At 62.0% G+C, this 20,049-nt stretch overlaps 7 protein-coding genes across 7 annotated transcripts; 5 read left to right on the plus strand and 2 right to left on the minus strand.

Annotated features, from left to right (window-relative positions):
- Nucleotides 1-6: 6 nt before the first annotated feature.
- Nucleotides 7-2,346, plus strand: RHTO_04020 (mRNA-decapping enzyme 1B; the record flags this gene model as incomplete). The annotated part of the gene is made up of 7 exons (XM_016417688.1): nucleotides 7-225; nucleotides 326-366; nucleotides 461-594; nucleotides 703-769; nucleotides 831-1,272; nucleotides 1,329-2,198; nucleotides 2,281-2,346. The coding sequence occupies 7 exons, from the start codon at nucleotides 7-9 to the stop codon at nucleotides 2,344-2,346; spliced, it is 1,839 nt and encodes a 612-aa protein (XP_016270847.1).
- A 361-nt stretch (nucleotides 2,347-2,707) lies between these two features.
- Nucleotides 2,708-8,430, plus strand: RHTO_04021 (uncharacterized protein; the record flags this gene model as incomplete). Its single annotated transcript, XM_016417689.1, has 13 exons — nucleotides 2,708-2,884; nucleotides 2,967-3,263; nucleotides 3,327-3,384; nucleotides 3,446-3,662; nucleotides 3,728-3,985; nucleotides 4,047-4,393; nucleotides 4,447-4,667; nucleotides 4,732-6,287; nucleotides 6,345-6,524; nucleotides 6,585-7,099; nucleotides 7,159-7,997; nucleotides 8,057-8,176; nucleotides 8,257-8,430. The coding sequence occupies 13 exons, from the start codon at nucleotides 2,708-2,710 to the stop codon at nucleotides 8,428-8,430; spliced, it is 4,959 nt and encodes a 1,652-aa protein (XP_016270848.1).
- A 286-nt stretch (nucleotides 8,431-8,716) lies between these two features.
- On the minus strand, nucleotides 8,717-9,885 carry RHTO_04022 (uncharacterized protein; the record flags this gene model as incomplete). The annotated part of the gene is made up of 4 exons (XM_016417690.1): nucleotides 8,717-9,130; nucleotides 9,188-9,393; nucleotides 9,453-9,611; nucleotides 9,684-9,885. 4 exons carry the CDS (start codon nucleotides 9,883-9,885, stop codon nucleotides 8,717-8,719), a joined length of 981 nt encoding a protein of 326 aa, XP_016270849.1.
- A 93-nt stretch (nucleotides 9,886-9,978) lies between these two features.
- On the plus strand, nucleotides 9,979-12,697 carry RHTO_04023 (pre-mRNA-processing factor 17; the record flags this gene model as incomplete). The annotated part of the gene is made up of 10 exons (XM_016417691.1): nucleotides 9,979-10,236; nucleotides 10,366-10,513; nucleotides 10,629-11,156; nucleotides 11,214-11,431; nucleotides 11,511-11,658; nucleotides 11,718-11,827; nucleotides 11,910-12,120; nucleotides 12,203-12,273; nucleotides 12,341-12,541; nucleotides 12,647-12,697. 10 exons carry the CDS (start codon nucleotides 9,979-9,981, stop codon nucleotides 12,695-12,697), a joined length of 1,944 nt encoding a protein of 647 aa, XP_016270850.1.
- Nucleotides 12,698-12,922: 225 nt separating this feature from the next.
- RHTO_04024 (MFS transporter) lies at nucleotides 12,923-14,957 on the minus strand (the record flags this gene model as incomplete). Its single annotated transcript, XM_016417692.1, has 9 exons — nucleotides 12,923-13,197; nucleotides 13,264-13,623; nucleotides 13,683-13,986; nucleotides 14,048-14,105; nucleotides 14,169-14,226; nucleotides 14,280-14,310; nucleotides 14,373-14,502; nucleotides 14,560-14,656; nucleotides 14,747-14,957. 9 exons carry the CDS (start codon nucleotides 14,955-14,957, stop codon nucleotides 12,923-12,925), a joined length of 1,524 nt encoding a protein of 507 aa, XP_016270851.1.
- Nucleotides 14,958-15,535: 578 nt separating this feature from the next.
- RHTO_04025 (flavonol synthase) lies at nucleotides 15,536-17,162 on the plus strand (the record flags this gene model as incomplete). Its single annotated transcript, XM_016417693.1, has 10 exons — nucleotides 15,536-15,699; nucleotides 15,760-15,815; nucleotides 15,871-16,003; nucleotides 16,058-16,235; nucleotides 16,292-16,404; nucleotides 16,467-16,511; nucleotides 16,578-16,647; nucleotides 16,704-16,805; nucleotides 16,865-16,988; nucleotides 17,047-17,162. The coding sequence occupies 10 exons, from the start codon at nucleotides 15,536-15,538 to the stop codon at nucleotides 17,160-17,162; spliced, it is 1,101 nt and encodes a 366-aa protein (XP_016270852.1).
- A 438-nt stretch (nucleotides 17,163-17,600) lies between these two features.
- RHTO_04026 (monooxygenase) lies at nucleotides 17,601-19,961 on the plus strand (the record flags this gene model as incomplete). Its single annotated transcript, XM_016417694.1, has 8 exons — nucleotides 17,601-17,649; nucleotides 17,811-17,931; nucleotides 17,993-18,074; nucleotides 18,238-18,596; nucleotides 18,682-18,871; nucleotides 18,935-19,001; nucleotides 19,060-19,626; nucleotides 19,684-19,961. 8 exons carry the CDS (start codon nucleotides 17,601-17,603, stop codon nucleotides 19,959-19,961), a joined length of 1,713 nt encoding a protein of 570 aa, XP_016270853.1.
- Between the last annotated feature and the right edge of the window lie 88 nt (nucleotides 19,962-20,049).

Raw genomic sequence — 20,049 nt, forward strand, 5'->3', positions numbered from 1 at the left:
GAGTGAATGAGTGACGGGATGAGGACGAAGGCGAGGTCTCCTCGACACCATCAACTTCTCTCGCTCGTGCTGTTTGAGCTGCTTGCCAGGATGGCCCTGTCCTCAAAGGAAGATATCCGCCGCCAGCTCAACCTGAAGAACCTCCAGCGGCACGACCCAGCGATTGACCGCATCGTCAGTTCAGCGAGTTATGCCAGCGTCTACGACAACAAGGGCGACGGCTGGGTGCGTCCAGTCTCCCTCATCTGCGTTGCTTACTCGCCTGGCCAAGTGTGCGGGCCCGCCGAGCTGACCTTGTCGCTGTCTTGTCCTCCTCCTCGATCAGGTCAAGACGGGAGTCGAAGGACCCATGTTCCTCTTTGCGCGGTGTGTTGTGCCCTGCACAGTGCTGTCTGGTCTTGGCAGAAGCGAACACCGGTGCAGCATCGTCGTCGGTGACTGACGCAATCTCCTCGTCCAGCTCGACCTCTCCGCACTACGGCTTCTTCATCTTGAACCGCAACGGCCTCGAATACGTTCAGGAGTTCTTGACGCCAGAATCCGAGGTGCAGGTCGGAGGAGAGTTCATCCTGTATGAGGGAGGCCAGGATGCAGGTGCGTTCGTCCCGTTCGCCGCAAAGACTCGCTCGTCCTTTCCCCGCTCGACCGGCGTCTCTGTATCCCTGAGTCAAGGACCAAGCTGACGTATGTTGCTCGCTGCAGACCGAGCTACCGGAATCTGGGTGTTCGAGGAGAAGGAGCGAGTCGAGCTGTGCAAGCAGATGGAGGAGTGAGCACGCATGCGCCTGGCATCTTCCCCACTGGATGTACGCTGACACAGATTGCCGTAGGCTGAGATCTCGCGCCGCTGCCATCGCCTCAGCGTCCGCGCAAAGCCCGCCTTCAACTAGCGCGCTTCCCGCCTCTTCCCCTCTTCCCGTCGGCCAGTCAATCTCCCTCGACATGCTCTTCCAAGCGGCATCACCTACACCTGTAGCGCCTTTGCTTCCCCAGCAGACCGCCCAACAGCAGGCCTCAAACCCGCTCGACGCCCTCTTCGCCTCCGCCAGCATCTCTCCTTCTCCTGCCCGAGCGGTTCTCCCTCCTTCTCAGCCGCAGCCTGTTCCGCCTTCCGCGTCAAAGCTTCCTTCAACGCTTGAGCAGCTCTTTGCGGCTGCATCGCCAACTCCTCAAGCAGCTCGTCTGCCAGCGCAGATGCCGCCTCAATCGCCTCCGCAGCAGCCTGCAGGCGGGATGGCGTTGCTCGACTCGATCTTTGCGTCGGCGAAGAGCGTGAGTTGCAGCGCAAATCATCGCTCCCGTCCTTGTTGACTGAACTTGTGCTACAGGTCCCATCACCTCAGCAAGCTCCGGCATACCTCCCTCACCCCGTTCCTTCTCCACAAATCGCGCATCCCACCCAGCCCTCGACGCAGTCCTCTCTCCCTTACTCTCCCGCGCCTTCCGCCGCCCAACCTCCCGCTCCTCCCGCGCCAGCTTCGCAACCCAACGACGCCCGCGCCCTCCTCGCCATGCTCGGCCACCCCCTCTCTCCTCCCGCCCCGCCCAGTCAACCTGTCCAAGCATACCCGCTCGTGAACGGCGACATCTCGCTCGCCGGCTCGTCGACGGCAGCAAAGTCACCTCCTGCGCCTCACAGCGCGACCTACCCTCAGCCGTTCGCGATGGACCAGCAGCCTTCGACCACGTTGTCAAAGTCGCCGTCAGCGCAGCGTGACGAGCCGAAGAAGGAGGAGAAGCAGTCACAGGGGCAAGGGCAGAAGCAGCCGATGTTTGCGCCGCCCGTGTTGAGCCACGATATTTTTGCGAGCTTGCCGCTGCCGGGTGGCGCGGCCAAGAAGAAGACGGAAGTGGCGAAGGACGCGGAGATGCCGGTGCAGGTCGAAACTGCGAAGGTGCCGGCGAAGGAGGAGCAGGACGTCCGGCCGAATGGCGACGAACTGGCGCCCGAGCCACAGCGAGATGTCGAAGGTGCCGCCGCTGAGCCTGCGAAGACGATTCCGTCTCCGCCTGCCGCGCCCGTGACTGTCAAGTTGCCCATCTTGCCGCCTCAACTCGCTCGCCAGTCATCCTCGCAGCAGCCCCTCCTCCTCGACAAGTCCGACATCACCTCGTTTGTCAACGGAGCGGCGACAAACGCAGCGGTGGGAATGGCCGACGGAGCTGGACCGATCGAGAAGGACGAGTTCATCAAGAGGGTGGTCGAATTGATCCAGGCGAGTCGCGCTCGCCCTCTCCAAGACTCGTCGCTCGGGCTGACGAAGTTGACTGCGTTGACAGAAACCGAGCCTGTCGATGCAGCTGTACGGGAAGTACCTCGAGCGGTACGAGGAGCAGCACGAGTAGGGAGGAAATGCGAAGGGAGGACGGTGTGCTGGAGGTCCGTTCGCTCTCGCTTCTTCGCACCGCCTCGCACAAAAGTACTCACTCTGGTGCTTCCGTGTCGACAGGAGTCCGCTTGCAACACTTATCCGGTTCGAGTGAGATGGGCGGTTCGCGAGGAGGGGAAGTCGGTCGTGAGAGACGCACTGCTTCGCAGGACTCGTTCGGCGGCTTCCGCTAGCGTGAGAAAGCGCTCTGACGTGGCTCGAACGCTTCTCTGACCCGTACGAAGTGACTCTGCCCTCGGACCCCTCACCCTCCTCTCTTGTCCTCCTCCCGCTCACTTCGCTCGCTCGCTTCGTCCACGCACGACGTGCACGACGCGATGAAGCGACCAGACGGCCCGCCACAGCGGGCAGACGGCCCACTCGCGCCTCTCATTGCCCGCCTCGCGCCGCTCGTCGCCACCGCCAAGTCGAAAGAGGGCAAGGCCACCACGCTCCCTCCGCTCGACGAACCGCTTGCGAAGTTCCACGAATGGCTCATCAAGCTTCAGGAGGCAGTGCGTCACGCGATCGTGGTCCACGGAGCTGCGCGGAGACGGGGCGACGGATGCTGACTTGCTCTTTCCCTCTCGCACGCAGGACTCGCTCTCGCCGGAGCTCGCGAAGGATGCGTCGGTGTTCCTCAGCTACCAGTGCTTCGCATACACCGTCTCGTCCGCCACGGTTGCGGCTGCTGTCGATGGCAAGGAGGACGAGGCGGGCTTCCTCAAGAACAAGGCAGTCGCGATGCTCGAGGTCGCGAGGGACCTCATCGAGTGCCTTGCCAGCACGGTGCTCGAGTCGCCAGGCGGCCTGCCGACGCGGGCGGGCGCGGAGGGGGACAAGGACAAGAAGGTCTACGGCGACCTGCTTCTCGCTCTGCTTGACGGTCTTTGCGTAAGTTCCGTGAGGGGTCTACTAAGTCGACGGCTACTGACGTACTCCGCTCTTCTCTTGCAGGACCACCTCGACCCGCACAACGCCTACCAGAAGCAACCTGCGCCGGAAGACCTCGCCTGTTAGTCCGCTCCTTCGGGAAGGCTGTGCACACACGCTCGTTGACCACCTTTGAATGTTAGACCGTGGCCTCTTTGGCGAGATCCTTCTCCCCTCTCTCTACAAGCTCGTCTTTCCCGACCCCGCCGGTTTGCCCTCAGCCTCCGGTCGCGCAATCAGCGACGGAGCCAAGGGCGGCAAGATTCGCGCCGAGATCAAGTACGCCAGCTTCGCGATTGTCTCCGAGTCCACGTCGAAGCACCCTGCCAACAAGGAACGCATTCGTCGCATCTTCCCGCCGTGAGTCTTCTTCGCCTCGCCCGATGTAATACGGTCTGACGCCTCGCACGTCTTGTCTCACCCAGCGACCACATTGCATCGATTCTCCAAGGCGGTTACGACGCGCACCTGTCGACGGCTGCGTTTGAATGCGCTTTCTGCATGGCTCCGTCTCGTCGTTCGCCCGCCGAGCGCGCCGACTTCATCAAGCAGCTTTTCGCTGAGTCTCGCTTCGGCAAAAGTGCGCAAGAGCTGCGCGCTAGCTTCGACCGCATCAACGGCAACGACTTGTACGACAAATCGCCAATGATGCTCAGCCGTATCTCTAACGGCAGCATCAAACGGCAAGTCCTTCTTCGCTCGCCGTGTCATGGCGAGTGTCTCTGACGAGCGTTGCTGCCGCAGTTCGCAACCGTTTCGCGCGTTTTCTCTCAAGTACAACGGACGTCCCCTCCTCACCTCGAAGCGGGAGGAGTCGTCGCACAACGTCCTTCCTGCGAACGAGCCGTCGCTCAAAGCGATTGCGGACTGCAAGGCGTACGACCCCGCGATAGTCTGGTTCTCCACCGACATCCTCGCGGCAGCTGTCCCCGAACCGCCCGAAATCGTCAAGATGCGTCGCGCTGGCGACCCGCGGCCGGACCGCGAGAAGGCAGTCCAGCTTGATGACTCTTCGGAGAGTTTCGTTCGCATGGTTATCGATCTTGGGGCAGTCGAGCGCGTGCATGTCCAAGACCTCGGCAAGGACCCGAGTGAGTGGTCTACCGGCGCTTCGCTCCCTTCGCAGGCTGACTCTCTCAAACAGACGTCGCCAAGATCACGATCCTCATATCCGCCGGCTCGCCCGCCCGCTTCGGCAACCTTCCGCATCCCAGCCTCGCACTTCACGTCGGCACCTCGCTCAAGTCGCTCGACGAGTCGCAGGTCGGCAGCAGGTCTGAATCGATGCACAAGCTCGAGATGATCTTCCCGGCCGGCAACGACAACCTCAACATCCTGAAGAAAACGCTTGTCGCGCGCAAAGAGGTGAGCAGCACTCCTCGCTCTCCCGGTCGAGCGATACTGACGCCTCTCTCGTTTCGCGCACTAGCGATACCCCAAGCTCGGCGATGAGCTGCACCGCTTTCCCATCCGCGTCGGCGTCTCGCCGCCCAACAAGGCGCCAGAGAAGCCGTCGAACGCGAAGTCCGCCGCGAAGCCTGCCTCGAAGCCCGCCGCGAAGCCTGCCTCGAAGGCTGAGGAGACGACTAAGAACGTCGCTTTCGCCCCTACGCCGTCGCCCTCGATCGCGGCAACGGCTTGCGCGCCTGCCGTCAAGCGCGCACCGCGCAAGTCGAGCGAGGCGGGTCCGGTCGTCGCTCAGCCCGCTAAGCTTGTCGCGAACGGTGCGGCGCAACAAGTCGAGCCTGAGCAGCGCGGCGAGGCAGCGGCGAAAGGCGAAGCCAAGCTCGAAAAGGTCCGCGAGGAGGACGTCAACCACCTCGCTGCAAGTCAGGAGGCAGCTCGTCGTCGTGCTGCTGAAGTAGCCGGTCTCGCCGAGCTCGACAAGGCCAGCTCGGTTGCCACGTCGCAGAAGACCAGGTCGACGGACAGCGAGATGCGCGGTGTCGAAGAGAATGCTCTCGCCGGACAAGAGTTTGGGGGAGGCTTCGAAGAGGGCGAGCAGGCCAAGATGGACGTCGATGGAGCGCCGGCAGGCGAAGGCGACGAAGGTCGTCGCGAGGAGGACACCGTCAAGCACAAGACGCCCGCCAATACTCGTCGCCTCGAGGGTGACGTAGGTCGTGCGCCCGGCCGTCGTCGCAAGGAGGCGCAGCCGTCCGAGGATGAGGGCCAAGACGACGTGACGCCGTCCCAGCAGCGCCAGACCGCGAAGTCGGGCGACTTGGCTTCGTCGGACCTCTCCGAACCGGCGACCGAGGCAGCTGATGTCGACGAGGTCGAGCAGCCGGTCAAGAAGAAGAAGGTCGTTCAGCCGGCCAAGAAGGGTCGCGGTGGCGCAGGAAACGACGGCGACAAAAAGGCGAAGAAGGCGAAGGCCGAGACTGACACGCAGAGTCTCGCTTCGGGTCGTCCTCGTCGTGCGGCAGCATCGAAGGCTGTCGCGAACCTTCGCGGTCAGAAGCGCGCTTCGACGCCGCTTGAGGAGGAGGAGGAAGAGGAAGAGGACGAGGACGGTGAGGACGAGCACGAAGTCGAGCCGGAGAAGCCCGCCGTCAAGAAGGGTAAGAAGGTCAAGAAGGCCTCGCCTCCGCCAGCGAAACGCCGCAAAACCTCGCCGACTCCTTCGGATACTGCGGAGGAGAGCGGCGAAGAGACAGACTACGACGACTTCCCCGGAGGCGACGTCGCCAGCACGCTCGAGGAGAAGAAGGTGACTGTCCGCCCCGCGCACAAGTACGGCAAAGAGGTCAACTCTATCGTCCGGTCGATGGGCGGGAAGCGCAAGGCCGGCAAGCCTGTCGCCAAGGCCAAAGCTGCGCCGCCAAAGGCGAAGAAGCGCAAGGAGCAGGAGACGGCTACCGAAGAGGAGGCCTCCAAAGCTAGCGAGCGCGAACGCTCGACTTCGCCGATCCTCAAGCCGAACCATCATGGACCGAAGAAGCACGTCGTCGAGCAAGGTGGCACCGACCTTGAGGACGAGAGGCGAGTCCTCGCTTCCGCCTTAAGCTCCCTCAAGCTAACTCGTCATAGCATCCGCAGGAACGCCGAACCTGTGCGCCCCGCCAAGCAGGACAAGCGCATCGCCGACGACATCCCACCTCCTCGCGACCTCACCCAGGGCGAGCTCGAGCGGGCCAAAGAGCTCGACCCTCGTGCGAGGCGCGCGTCTCGTGCGCCTGAGGAGAAGTCGCCGGCCAAGCCGATTCGCTCTTTCTCTGCGTGCGTTCCGCTTCGGCCCCCTGGGAAAGTCAGCATCGCTCACTCTCCAATGCGCGACAGTCTCGTCGGCCGCGAAGATGGCGCTTCTGGACACCAGCGCCTGGGCGAGCACATCATCGAGGGCGTCGGCAGGCTGACGGCGGAATCCGAGGATGAGGCGGAAGAAGAGAACGTCTTTGAGGCTGGACCGTTCCCCGACGAGCTCGACGACTTCTCGGCAATCGCTACGGGAAAGCAAGTCCAGGCTGCCACCGACACCGTCCGTCGGCAGGTTCGCTCGTCGCCGTCGCCCTTCATCGATCCGGCTCGCGAACAGACCTTCGTCGAGCGCGCCGTCGCCGAAGCGTCGACCAGCGGCGGTCAGCTCGTTGTCGCCGCCGCAGCTCAAGCCGTCGTCGTTGCGCAGAAGCGCCCGTCGCCCGCGCCGGCGACTGCTCGACAAGCCGAGAAGGACGCTAACCTGTCGCCGACCGCTGCCGACGACTCGGGCGTGCACTTCCAGCTTCCTCTGGACCTTGGCGACGAGGCTGCAGAGGAGGAGATGGTCGCCAAAACTCACTCGGTCGTCCAGCAAAGTGCGTTCGGGAGATCCTCTCCTTTCTGTCGCAGAACTGACGCTTTCTGTCGTTTGCAGTCGTCGCTCCCAATCACGAGCTTTCCGGCGCAAAGCTTCCCACGCAATCAGCGACCGCCTCGAATCGCCGCGACGTCCAGGCCATGCTCGTCGAGAAGCCGTCGCAAGCTCGCGCCCCGCTTAGCACGATGCATCCGTTCGCGCCAGCAGCGGACGTCAGGCGCCATCGCTCGCTCTCGCCTGGAACTGTGGGTGCGCATGCGACACCAGCCGTTCCTCCCAAGGCGACAGCGAGTGCGAACTGGAACATCGCAGCTGCGGCCATCCAGCAGGCCCACATTCCCTCGCCAGCCTTACCCTTCACCGACCAACGCGCGCGGCCTGCTCGTCCCGGTCCCTCAATGATGCAGGTGCCGAGCAAACAAGCCGGCGACCCGTTCTCCGAGCGCGAGGAGCAGGCGACTACCTCGGCTGCTGCGCAACCCGCAAAGGCGTCGACGAGTCGTCCTCAGCAGCATCATGTCGGAACTGCCTCGCCATGGGGAGGCTTGGGTCGCCCTATCGGTCGCGACGAGGGCCTCGTCGGCGGGACGGCCTCGACGAGCTCGAAGAAGCCTGTCTCTGCGCCGCCAGCCTTCACGAGTGTTTCTGGAGGCGCGTCGACGTTGAGGAAGGCCCCGAAGCCGAAGCAGCACGTCAAGGGTCGTCTGGGCTCCAACGGCGTCTTCGGACAGCAGCAGCGTCGCGCGAAGAACGGCAAGGCTCGCGAGAAGGCGCCTCTCCTCCCGCCCATCTCGCCGTCGCTAAGCTCCGAGGTTGACTTTGGCGCCGAGGTGAAGAGCGACTGGCAGGGAGGCGAGTACGAGATGGACGCCTTTTTGACCAAGTTCTTCCGAGACGTGCGTCCGACTCGTTCATATCGTTCATTCCTTGTCTCTGATCCCCTCGTGACGTGCAGGCAATTGTCGAGAAGCAGGCCGAGCAGCGCCGTCAGCGAGAAGCTCACCATCAGCTTTCGCGCCAACGCCTCATGGGCAAGCTGGGCGCCTACGTCGACAAGGCTCGCAAGGACGCGCACGTCCTCCCTTACGCTCTTCGTCGTTCCTTCAGACTGACACCTCCTCCGTCCGCAGCATCGTCATCGCGGACAACATGCAGGCTCGCCTCGATGCCGCCGACCAGCCCGACAGCCTCGCCTCGAACCTCCGCAGGTACGCCAAGCACGCGTACGAGGTCAATATGGACATCTGGGAGGAGGCGCAGCGCGAGCTTGAGAAGATTGCGGCGAAGGAGCAGGCTGAGGCGGAGGCGGAGGCGAAGAAGGGGAAGTGAGCGGGAGAAGCGGGTAGGAGGAGATGTCGCTTGTTTGTCTCGCTTGTTCAAGAGTGTGCGCTTGTTGCGAATGTCACCCATTCTACGCTTTCAGCTATCCGCAGAGCTGCGAGACGCGAAGGCAAAGAGGTGGTGCGAGGTTGCAAAACGATGGAGACGATGCGGAGAGATATAGCGCACAACGACAAACGAGGGAAACACAGACAGAGAGTCAAAGGGAAAAGCGAGGTGCGGGGGTGCGACAAAGCGAAGAGAGAGGGCGTAGAAAGAAATGCAGAAGCGTCCATCACGCATACAGGTCGTCCTCCTCGTCCTGCTCGCCGCCAGCTGCGAAAGCTTGGGCGGCGGCCTCGGCCTCGGCGGCGGCGGCGGCGGCGCTCGAAGCGCGAGTCGCGCGACGTGGCGTTTCGCTCGAATTCCTGGTCCCGCGACCACGGCCTCGAGCAGCTCCGCCGAAACCCCCGAATCCACCACCGCGGCGGCGGTCGCCACCAACCTGAGCCTGAGCAGCAGCTTGAGCCTGAGCTGCGGAGGCGGCAGCGGCGCCTGCGCGACGTTTCGGGTCGCCAGCCGAGCCATCCGAGTCGGACGAGTCGTCGGACGAGGAGGGCGAGACGGACGGACTGTAGTCGTCGCGCCAGATCGGGCCGAGAGGAGGGCGAGCGGGGAGAGGAGCGTTCAGGTTATCCAGATCAGTCGACTGTGGATCGGGACACAGGTCAGTATGGCTCGCGGAAGTCAGCAAAGCTTGACTCACAGCGCGCGAGCGACGAGTTGCGTGCTCCAGGTCGCGCATCTTGTTGGCAATGTCCGTGATGCGAAGGTCGTGAACCTTCTGAGTTTTGCGAACCTTGCGGATGATCTTGCGGTTCTTGCCGACATCCTTGCGGGTCTTGCGCATCTCGTCGAGGAGGGTGTCGATCCCGCGCGCCAACACCTTGGCGACTTGAGAGCCGCTGGCAGCTGTAAGAGTGCACTGTGAGACTCGAGATGCCCACGGGCATGTGCTGGCGGGAACGCACCGACTTGCTCCTCGTAGGTCGTGCCTCCCTCCGCCGCGCCCGCAGCCTCTCCCGCCTCTGCGTCAAGGACGTTCTTGTCCTTGGCGAAGACGGCCTTCTGAACGAGTTCGCCCTCGTAGGTCTTGACGGCAGCATAGTTGGTCATGAATTCGTCGTTGACTGCCAAACAAAGGGACGGGTTGAGTGAGCGGTGCGAGGACGAAGAACGACCGAGGGCGCTCCCGCACTTACGTGGTCCGGCAACGAGTGATTCTTGGTCGAAGTGAGCGGACAAGCGAGCCGCTCGAGCAATGTCCTGGGGCGTCGGCGGGTCGCTGGCGTCGGGGAGGGCATGAGCGAGCGAGGTGAGTTTGGCGACGCGGGAGGGGCGGTCGTCGTCGGGGACCAGCAGGGCGTTCGTGAGGTCGCCGAGCTGAAGGCGCTGAGCAGGCATCTCGATTCCCAGCAGCAAGTCTGAGCGACAGCAGTGAGTGCGAGGAGGACAAGGAAGGGTTGAACCACGACTCGCCCGTCTGCTCTCGCCAGGATGGCTCTGGTCGACTACGGCTCGGACTCTGAGGGTGAACAGGCTCAGCAGCACCCGCACAAGCAACTCCCGACCGTGCAGGACGACGCGACCGCCGACATCGACGACGGCGAGGACGACTTCAACCCGCAGGACGCATTCGGGCTTGCGCGCATCTCTGAGGCGGAGAAACAGGCTGCTGGAGGCGCAGGCCAGGCGCAGGCGGGCCCGGCGGCTGCTGGGACGAGCAAGTCGAGCGCTCCGGAGGTCATCAGTGCGGTGAGTTACAGTCCTTGCGTGGGCTTGTTGGGGCGTGCTGCGTGCTTCGAGGGCTCTGTCAGAGTCCTTACATTGCGCTAGACCCAGACTATACGCTACTCGCGAGCTGACGCCGTCCTCCTCCCACAGCACCTCCCGACAAGCAACACCCTCGTCACTCGCCCGACAGACAACGTGATCTATTACAACGCCTCGTACACCGATTTGACTCGACCAGTGCAGGGCCCGGCGAACCCCTGGAACGACGGGCGGCTGGAGAAGCAGAACGTCTTGACGGGTGCATTGCGACTTAACTGCGCTCGTGCTGGGCATGCGAGTCGGCCAGGCGCCGACGAGCTCTCCTAGCTCGCAAAGGATGTCGTAGGCACGGCTGACACATTCCGTCCTCGCAGGCCACGTCGAGCAGCAGCATTTCTCCGACCTCACCTTCAACGAGCAGCAACGATCGTTCCACGTCCTCGGCTACGCCGCAAACCCTTCTCTCGCGACCGACGGCGGCTACGTCGGCGACGTCCGCAAGGCGTACGAGCAGGGCGGAACCTTGATCAGCGACGTTCGACCTTCGCGATCGCAGGTTAAGGCGACTCGGCGGAAGCGGAAGGCCAAGGGTCGGTTGGGCGAGTTTGACGACCCTGATGCGGAGGAAGAACAGGAGGAAGAGGAGGTTGACGAGGTTGGAGCGGACGGCGAGGTGAGGCAGGTCAAGCGCAAGAAGGAGAAGCCGCAGCGGGAGTACCTCGGTCCGTGGGCTGGATGGGAGGGCGAAAAGATCGAAGTTGTTGCGCCGACGGAGGAGGAGTACGAGGAGCAGGAGGCGGCGGGTGGGCCGTTGCTCAACAAGCAGGAGAGGCGAAAGAAGCTGCTCGAGGACGCGGGGCGGAAGGAGGTCGGCTTTGGCGAGGAGAAGAGTGTCTTCCACGGTGCGTGCCCAGCTCTCCTGCCTCTACTTGCTCGATATGACGGCATCGCGGTCGCAGGCAAGGAAACGCGCGACTACCTCGGCCGCACCTACCTGCACGTCCCGAACGATCTCGACGGCGTCAACCTGCGCGGCGAACCTGGCTCACAAGAGTCGTTCGCTCCGAAGCGGTGCATCCACACCTGGAGCGGACACACGAAGGGTGTCAGCCGGATCCAGCTCTTCCCCGGAAGTGGTCACCTCATCCTGTCCGGCAGTCTCGATACGAGGATCAAGGTGCGCTCAAGCTTCTGCGCCGCTCTCGCTCGTCGCGCATCTCGAGTGCTGACTGATACCGTACGATCTTGCCGCGCAGCTTTGGGACGTCTACCGGGAGGGCAAGTGCTTGCGGACGTTCATGGGCCACTCGAAAGCGGTTCACGACGTTACGTTCGACAACAACGGCGCGCAGTTCATGTCCGCCGCGTTTGACCGGCAGATGAAGCTGTGGGACACTGAGACTGGTGCGTTGCTCTCGCTTTCTCCGTCCGCACCGGAGCTGACGAAGCTGTTTGTTTCGCAGGTCAATGCAAGCAGGCGTTCTCGAACGGCCAGATCCCGTACTGCATCCGGTTCCACCCGGAGCAGCAGTCGACCTTCCTTGCCGGCATGTCGAACAAGAAGATTGTCCAGGTGCATTTGCTATCCTCTCACAATCGTCATGCCTCGCCTTCCTAGTTTTCATCGCCGCTGACGACGATGGCGTCCTTTGCAGTACGACATCCGCTCGGGCGAGATCACGCAGGAGTACGACCGACACTTGGGACCGGTCAACACCATCACGTTCGTCGACGAGAACCGCCGGTTCATCACGACGTCGGACGACAAGAAGATGTGTGTCTGGGACTTTGACATCCCCGTCCCCATCAAGCTCATCCAGGACCCGAGTATGCACTCGATGCCTGCGACTGGCTTGTCTCCCGATGGTGCGTTCGACGCTTCCTCGGATGTCAGCTTGGCAGCCTCGCGAAGGCTCGCGCTAAATTCGGGCCGCTGTCGCTGTCACAGGCAAGTGGCTCGCCGCGACCTCGCTCGACAATCAGGTCGTCATCTTCGCCGCCGACACTTTCAAGCAGAACGTGCGTTGCCCGCGCTGACTCCCGTCTATAGACGCGCGTCGCTCACTCGTCGTTCTACATCCCACAGCGCAAGAAACACTTCGGCGGCTACGAAGTGTCCGGCTACGCCTGCGAGCCGCGCTTCTCTCCCGACGGCCGCTTCCTCTCGTCCGGCGACGGCCAGGGCAACATGGTCTTCTGGGACTGGAAGACGGGTCGCATCGCCTCGAGGCTGCACCGCGCGCACAAGCAGGTCATCATTAGTCATGCTTGGTTGCCGCACGAGACGGTGAGTTGGCGCGCCCTTCGTCGCGTCGCAGGCGGATCTCGCTTGGTCTTCTGATGCGGCTGACTTCTTGAGCCCGTTGACTAACTCGGTCCTTCGCGCTCGCAGTCCAAGGTTGTCACGTCGTCGTGGGATGGGCTCATCAAGCTGTGGGACTGAGCTGTCTGTACCGCAGCGACATCGTCGCAATGCAAGTTGACCTATTGTATCCGTCCCGCATCGCGAAAAGAACCAGCCCGGCGCCATCTCTCGACCTTGCGACCTCCGGTCGCCCTTCTCCTATACCAGCTCGCTTGCCGGCCTCTTCTGTACTCTCTCGCCTGCTCCACAACGACAGACAATTACGGACTGCACAGATAGATACCCAGGAGCTCCCTACCAAGACTACCGCTTCTCCTCGCCCGTCCCAATCGTCTCGCCCCTCTTCGCCGCCTCCTGATCCTCCTCCGTGATCTGTGTCTGCGCCAAGACCCTCTTCTTCAGCCACCCAGGCAAATGCGGGTACTCCATCAACCACCACAAGATGAGGACGATCACAAAGTCGGCGCTGCAGAATGCGAGCGAGATCTTCGCTGAGGTCTCGTAACGGGGCCCGAAGTTGAGACGCCAGACTTGAGGGCCCACGATGCCGCTCAGCTGCGAGATGGCGTTGTTGATGCCTACGTGGAGGGGAGGGGGATCAGGACATCACCACAAGAGAGGGAGGGAGAGGAGGGAGAGCTCACCGATCCCGAGCGCTGCAGCGGAAGTGCCGCGCAAAGCCGCGACTCGTCGAGGCCACAAACACGCATAGGCGGTGGCCGTCGAGCCCGAAATGACGCAGACGGCGGCATAACGCAAGCCAGCCGGTTTCGCCTTGAGGAAGACGGCGAACGAGACGAGCACGCCGGCGATGATGGCGAGCGTGACGGCGAAGGCGGAGATGCCGCGGTTGCGGATCAGGTAGGCGGAGATGATGCACATGGCGACGCCGGTTGCGGCGGGCGGGATCTGGAGGAGTTGCGTTCCGGCGGAGTCGGTGATGCCCAGGTCTTTGATGACGAACGGCAGGACGGTGCCGATGCCCCATGCCGAGACGGCGTAGCCTGCGTCGGCGCGAGGCTATCAGCAAAGGAGCGACGTCGACCTTCGCAGGAACACTCACATGCCCAGAACAGCGAGAAGAAGTAGAAAGTCGGGTCCGAAAACATCCGCTTGATCTGCTGCGCATCCCACGTCTTTGCCGTCTGCTTCGGCGCGTCCTTGTGCAGGTGGTGGACGACGTATTCCTGCTCGAGCGGCGACAACCACTTGCTCGTCGAGGGCCAGTCGGGGAGGATGACGAACATGCCGATGCCTAGTGCGATGGTAACCAGGCCTTCGAGGATAAAGAGGACTTGCCAGCCGTGGATCTTGGCCGAGTCGGAGAAGGAGACGGCGTAGGCGAAGAGGCCTGAGAAGCCGCCCGACTGCGGGCAGTGTAGCGGGCTTAGGACGGCGACGGAAGGAGCGGAGAGAGGTTTTGCGTACTGACGAGTTTGCGACGTAGAGCCAGAGGACGCGCGGCGCCATCTCCGCCGGGGTGTACCTGCGCAACATGGTGACAGATGTTAGCCAGGCAATTCCGTAATCCAGTAGAGGCGAGGCTCACCAGAACGACCAGTGGTAGATAACGCTCGTGAAGTAGCTGCCTTCAAGCAAGCCGAGCACTGCAGGGAAGCGAGTCAGCGTCGTCAAGGTGGAAGCGAGGAGGAAGACTCACGAGCACGGCAAGCGACGAGGCCTCCGTAGTTCTGCAGAGCAGCGGAGAAGTAGTGAGCTCGAGGTCAAGCGAGGCAAGAAGCGCAAGACGCACCGTGACCGCAGCCATGCATGCCATGACGATGCCCCAAGAAACGAAAATCCGTCCGAGCCAGATCGAAGGCGAGGTAGCCTTGACGAAGAAGGTGCAGATAGGTTCGGCAACGGCGTAGGGGTAGTAGAACCTGTAGCGCCGCCCGGTGAGTCGCGGAGAATTGGGTGAAGTAGGAGAACGTGCGTACGCGCTGAGCACCCATGCCCACTGGCCTGCGCTAAGGTGCAAGACCTGCTTCAGGGAATGCTTGACCTCGCTGTTCATCGTGCCGGCATTGCTGATGTCTGCAAGAATGCGACACAAAGGAGACCGTCAGCGCGAGAGCGCAAGGAGGGCTTGTGAGAAAGGCTTGGAGGGGAGGGGGCTCGACTTACTGTTCAGATCGAGCCGCACGAACATGTAGGTGATGCAGATGTAGATTAGGATGCGCGTGTCAATCCGTCGAAGCAGCTTTTTGCGGTCGATACTGGCAAAGCGGTCCTCCTGGTCCGAGGCAAAGGTCGCCTCGAGTTCTGACGGACTCTTCGAGTCGATGGCGACTGAAGCATCGTTCTTGAGGTCTTCAGACGACGACGAGAGAGACATTCTAGCGGAGCGGGATCACGGCGAGCGCCGAGAGAAGAGAGAAGGGATCAAGCGACGAGGGGCGGGAGAACATCTGCCGCTGGCGGCGAGCACGAGCGCTGTCGGCCGTACTGTGAGCCATTGTGAGCGAAGCATGCAAGCCGCAAGGAAAGCACGACATTGCGTGAGGCATGGCGAAGTGAGCTGGCGGAGCGCGAGCTGCGGATTTTTGGCGAAGTCCCGCCGTCTTCATCTCGTTGCGCGTCTCGCTCGCGCTACACTCGCTTGGTGGGCTCGCTGACTGCATGAACGGCTTACCCTGGACCATACACACACTGCTGAACCGCTGGCTGGTCGCGCGAGGCTGAGGGCGCGCTCGCCGTGCCTGCTCCACCTTGCGTGCTCGCTCTCCTCGATGAGGCCTTGTCACCCGACGAGGATCGCAGGGAACGCCACCCGTACCGGCCGAATAGAACGCACGACTCGTGCAGCACGACTTTGCCTCCGCAGCCGCTTTTCTCCACGCTCGCTCGCTCGCTCGGCATCCTCCCTCCTCGACGACCTGCACTTGACGCTCGACGCTTCAACGCTAACTGACCATGCCTACCTCCGTGCTGGATATCCCGACTTGGCAGCGTCCCGCTCCGACGCAGGAGAAGCTCGAGTATGCCGAACTCGCACGCATTGACTTGAGCAAGTGGCCGGAGCGAAAGGACGAGTTGGTCGAGGACTTGCGACATGCTGTGACGGAGGTCGGGTTCTGGTGAGCTCAGGATCTCGCTTGGATGGTTGTGAAGGCACGAACTGACGACTGAAACTGCAGGCTCGTCGAGAATACCGGAATCACGGACGAAGAGGTGGTCCGGCAGCACTCGATCGGTCCGTCGCGCCCTCGAGTCCCCATTTTTGCACCAGCTGACTGATCTGTGCGCAGGCAACGCCTTCCTCGACCTCCCGCTCGACGAGAAGCGCAAGCACCCCTGCAACTTCGCCGAGGGCAACTTCTTCGGTTTCAGGGAAGGGTTCCGGATTATGGGCAACTCGGGCGTCAAGGACAACTCTGAAGCGTGCGTATGCCACTCACCCATCTCTTCCGAACGCACTAACGCCAGCCCTCGCAGCCTCTGCCTCCCGAAGATCGTCCCTTCGCTCGCACACGAGTTCCCCGCCTACGACTTCCTCCAGCCCTTCAAGCCCGAGATCGAGTCCTTCCAACGAAAGGTACACGAACGCGTACTCGACCCGCTTCTGAGGCTGTTCGCGTTATTGCTAGAGTTGCCGGAGGAATACTTTGCTGCGGTGCGTCTCGCTCTCTCTCCTTCTTCACAACCTTGGGCTGACGTTGAAGAGGGCAGGCCCATGCGTGGGACCGTCCGACGGAGGATCACCTGCGCTATATGCGCTACATTCCTAACCCGCGCGAGGTGGACGAAAAGTTGCCGGACAAGCAGTACCTCAACGGTCATACGTGCGTCGCGCCTGACAAGCTGCGAGCGAGACTGGTGCTGAACAGGTTCGTGCGTCGAGCAGCGACTTTGGGATCGTTACTCTGCTGTTTGCGCAGGTCGTGCAGGGGTGAGTATCTGCGGTATTCCCTCGAATCCTTATGCTCGTGTATCTGACCCTTGCCTGGTTGCGCAGACTGCAAATCCTGACGGGCGAGAACGAGTGGAAACACGTCCCGTACATCCCCAACTCGATCGTCGTCAACGTGCGTTTCCCTCCGTTCCCTGCCTAAGTGTCGCTCACCCGCTTCTCGCGTGACAGACCGCCGACATTCTCTCCTTCGCGACCGCCGGCTGGCTCAAGTCGACTATCCACCGCGTCATCCGCCCCCCGGAGGATCAAGCGACTGTCCCTCGTCTCGGGGTGCGCGTCCGCCTCTCCGCTTCGTTCGTACCTCCTGCTCACCTCGTCTCACATCGCAGCTTTTCTACTTCTCCCGCGCAGCACACGACTGGCCCACCGGCGTCGTCGCGCCTTCACCCGTCCTCGCTCGACTGGGATTGTACGACCCCTCTGCGCAACCTACGAGCCCCGTCTCCGGTCTCGGTGCGTTTCCTCGCACTCTCCCCTTGCTCCGCTCCTTGACTGACTGCGTACGGAGCAGAGTTCACTCGAGCCCGGGTCAAGCATAGTTGGGATAGGCCGGTTTATGGAGACGACGAGTTCAACAAGGGCTTCGAGTTCAAGGGGTTGAGTGTCAAGACGCATTATGAGAAGTAGGCGTCTCCCTGAATGTCGAAAGTGCTGTATATTGAGTTGTAACGTCGAAGTTGTCCTCCTCGCTCCGCCTCAACGGTCCTGCGAGAGAGCGACTTGTCTTCACCCGCTCGCTCTTTTTCCCCCGCCCTCAGCTGCGTTGTCGATGACAAAGTGCTGCACTGATAGAGCACGCCAGCCAAGCCCATTCCCGTCGTTTGCACCACTTCCCGCAGCCTTGCGCCATCCGTGCCGGCGCCGACGGACGCGGCAAGCCCTTTGCCGTTCCCATTCTCCCGCTCACTCGCTTCCTGCCGCTCAAACTCACTCAGACTGCTCTCCTGGACTGCTGCTCATCCCGACAGTACCGCCCGTTCAGCCTGCGACGCCACTCCCAGCCCTTCACACCGCCGCTTCCTCGCGACTTTCTTTGAGCACCTCCGCACACATACGGGAGTTAGGATGGCGCCGAAGCGTGTGTTGAAGGTGGTGATTGTCGGTGGAGGGATCTGTGCGTATGCCGTCTCTAGCTTTGGAGGGAGGAAGCAGGCTGACCTCGGATTGTTCCCGCGGTACCCTTCTCGCCTCTCTCCCAACTTGCCATCCTTCTCCTGCTCCTTCTCCACGTCTCCTTTGATACAATCACATCCTTCCCTCACGGTCGAACCACAGCCGGAATCGCCCAAGCCGTCCGACTGCAAGAAGCGCTTGGCTCGAAAGTCGACTTCACCATTTACGAGCGCGAAGCAGAAGTCGGAGGAGTATGGCGTGACTCGACTTGGCCGGGGACTGCGTGAGTTGGCGGATTCTGCAAGACTGGGAGGAAGAGGTTTGCTGACCTTTGAGGCTGGCAGCGTCGACGTCCCGATCCACCTTTACTGCCTTTACTCGCATTTGAACCCCGATTTCTCGTCGAAATGGGCAGGGCGGGATGAGGTGCTTGGTTGTGAGTACCCTTTGTTCCCGTGAGATGTCGAAAGGACGAAGTTGACTTTGCTTTTCTCGATCCACAGACTGGGTGAGCCCTTCGCGGCAAGACCGCACTTTCCGTGAAATGCGAGGGACCAATCACGCACATACTGATGCTCTCTACTTGCAGAAACGCATCGTCGCACGGCATCGCCTCGCCGACCGCTTCGTGTTCCGCACCGAATTCGTCTCCTCCCGCTGGAGCTCCTCCACCCAATCCCACACGATCACCTTCCGTCGCCTCCCCTCCAACGAACTCTTCACCGTCCAAGCCGACATCCTCATCTCCGCCACAGGCGCACTCAACAAGCCCATCATCCCCGCCGTACCGGGGCGAGAAAATTTCAAGGGCGTGCAGTGGCATTCGAGTAGGTGGAATGGGGAGGTTGAGCTCGAGGGGAAGAGAATTGCGATTGTCGGGAATGGGTCGTCGGGGATTCAGGTCGTGCCGAATATTGTCGACGTGCCGGGAATCGAGATCGTCCAGTTGTGAGTCGCGGCGTTCTGCGCTAGCACGGCTGCGCTTTCCTCTCGAGGGACTGCACTGATGACCCCACTTACCGCACGCTCGCAGCATCCGCTCACCCGGCTACTTCCGCCCTAAAGTCAACTTCGAATACACCCCCTTCCAGCGCTTCGTCTTCCGCTACGTCCCCTTCGCGCTCCGACTGTACCGCTGGAAACAGTTCCTCGAGTACGACCGCAACATCCTCTCGCGCGGGAATGGGACTTGGACGAGCGATTTGAGGGCGAGGATGACCACGGTGCGCGCTCGAAGCCTTCCGGATGAGCGAGAAGCTCGGCTGACGAATTGGGACGATCGACAGAACATTATTACGTACATGAAGAGCCAGATGCCGGAGAAGTACTACGATGCGCTTATCCCGAAGTACCGTACGTCTCGTTGTTCGTTTTCCCTCCCTTCCTCGCTGACCCGCTTTCTCGATCGCAGCGATGCACTGCAAGCGTGTCGCCTACGACGCTGGATGGCTCGCCTCGCTCAACAAGCCCAACATCTCGCTCATCTCGGACGCCATCGTCGCCGTCGACGAGACCGGCCTCCTCACCTCGACAGGCCAGCACATCGAAGTCGACTACATCGCCTGGGCCACTGGCTTCGAGGTCAGCGAGACTGGCGTCGGGCTGAACCACGGCGTTTTCGGCGAGGACGGCAAGGAGCTTCGCGAGACGTGGAAGGAGAACAACGGAGCGTACGGGTACCTCGGAGTCGCTGTCCCCCGCGTTCCGAACTACTTCACCGTCCTCGGACCGAACGCGATCAGCCAGAGCTGGGGAAACACGATCAACAACAACACGCATTTCATCGCGCGCATCGTGCGTGGGATCTACGACCGTGGACTCTCGTCGATCGTCGTCAAGGACGAGGTCATGCGCGATTACAACAAGTACATCACGTCCCGGCTCAATCAGACGTCTCTTGCGTCTTCCGAGTGCGGTACCTCGTGGTACAAGGATCCCGTCACCGGCCGTCTCGTCGCGCCCGCACCTTGGGGAGCAAGTGCGTCCCTTCCTCCTGGCTCTTTCCGCTCCTCAAGCTAACCACCATGGTGAACAGCCGAGCTCTGGACCCGCACGCGCAAGATCAGATGGGAAGACTGGCTCTGCCGACGCAAGCTTCCCTCAGGCGAAGTCATCGAAGTCGACATTCGCACGCCTCGCTCGTGGACGCCCTGGTCGATCTTGATGGACTGGATTGCGGCGAGGTTGCAGAAGTGGTTGATCAGGCTTATGACGGAGGTCGAGCCTGGACGGGTGGGCGGAGTCGGGAAGGTCGAGCTGCTCAAGGAGGTGGGCGAGGGCAAGAAGCAGGTTGTCGAGATTGAGGTGCGATAGATCTTCTTGGGTTGTAGATGTCTCTCCTCGCATTGTACTCGTACGCACCGCCTGATACGCGCGAGAGAAGCATGCCTTGCAAACAGAC

Source organism: Rhodotorula toruloides (assembly GCF_000320785.1).
Source record: "Rhodotorula toruloides NP11 unplaced genomic scaffold Scaffold25, whole genome shotgun sequence".
In the NCBI taxonomy this organism is placed as follows: domain Eukaryota; kingdom Fungi; phylum Basidiomycota; class Microbotryomycetes; order Sporidiobolales; family Sporidiobolaceae; genus Rhodotorula; species Rhodotorula toruloides.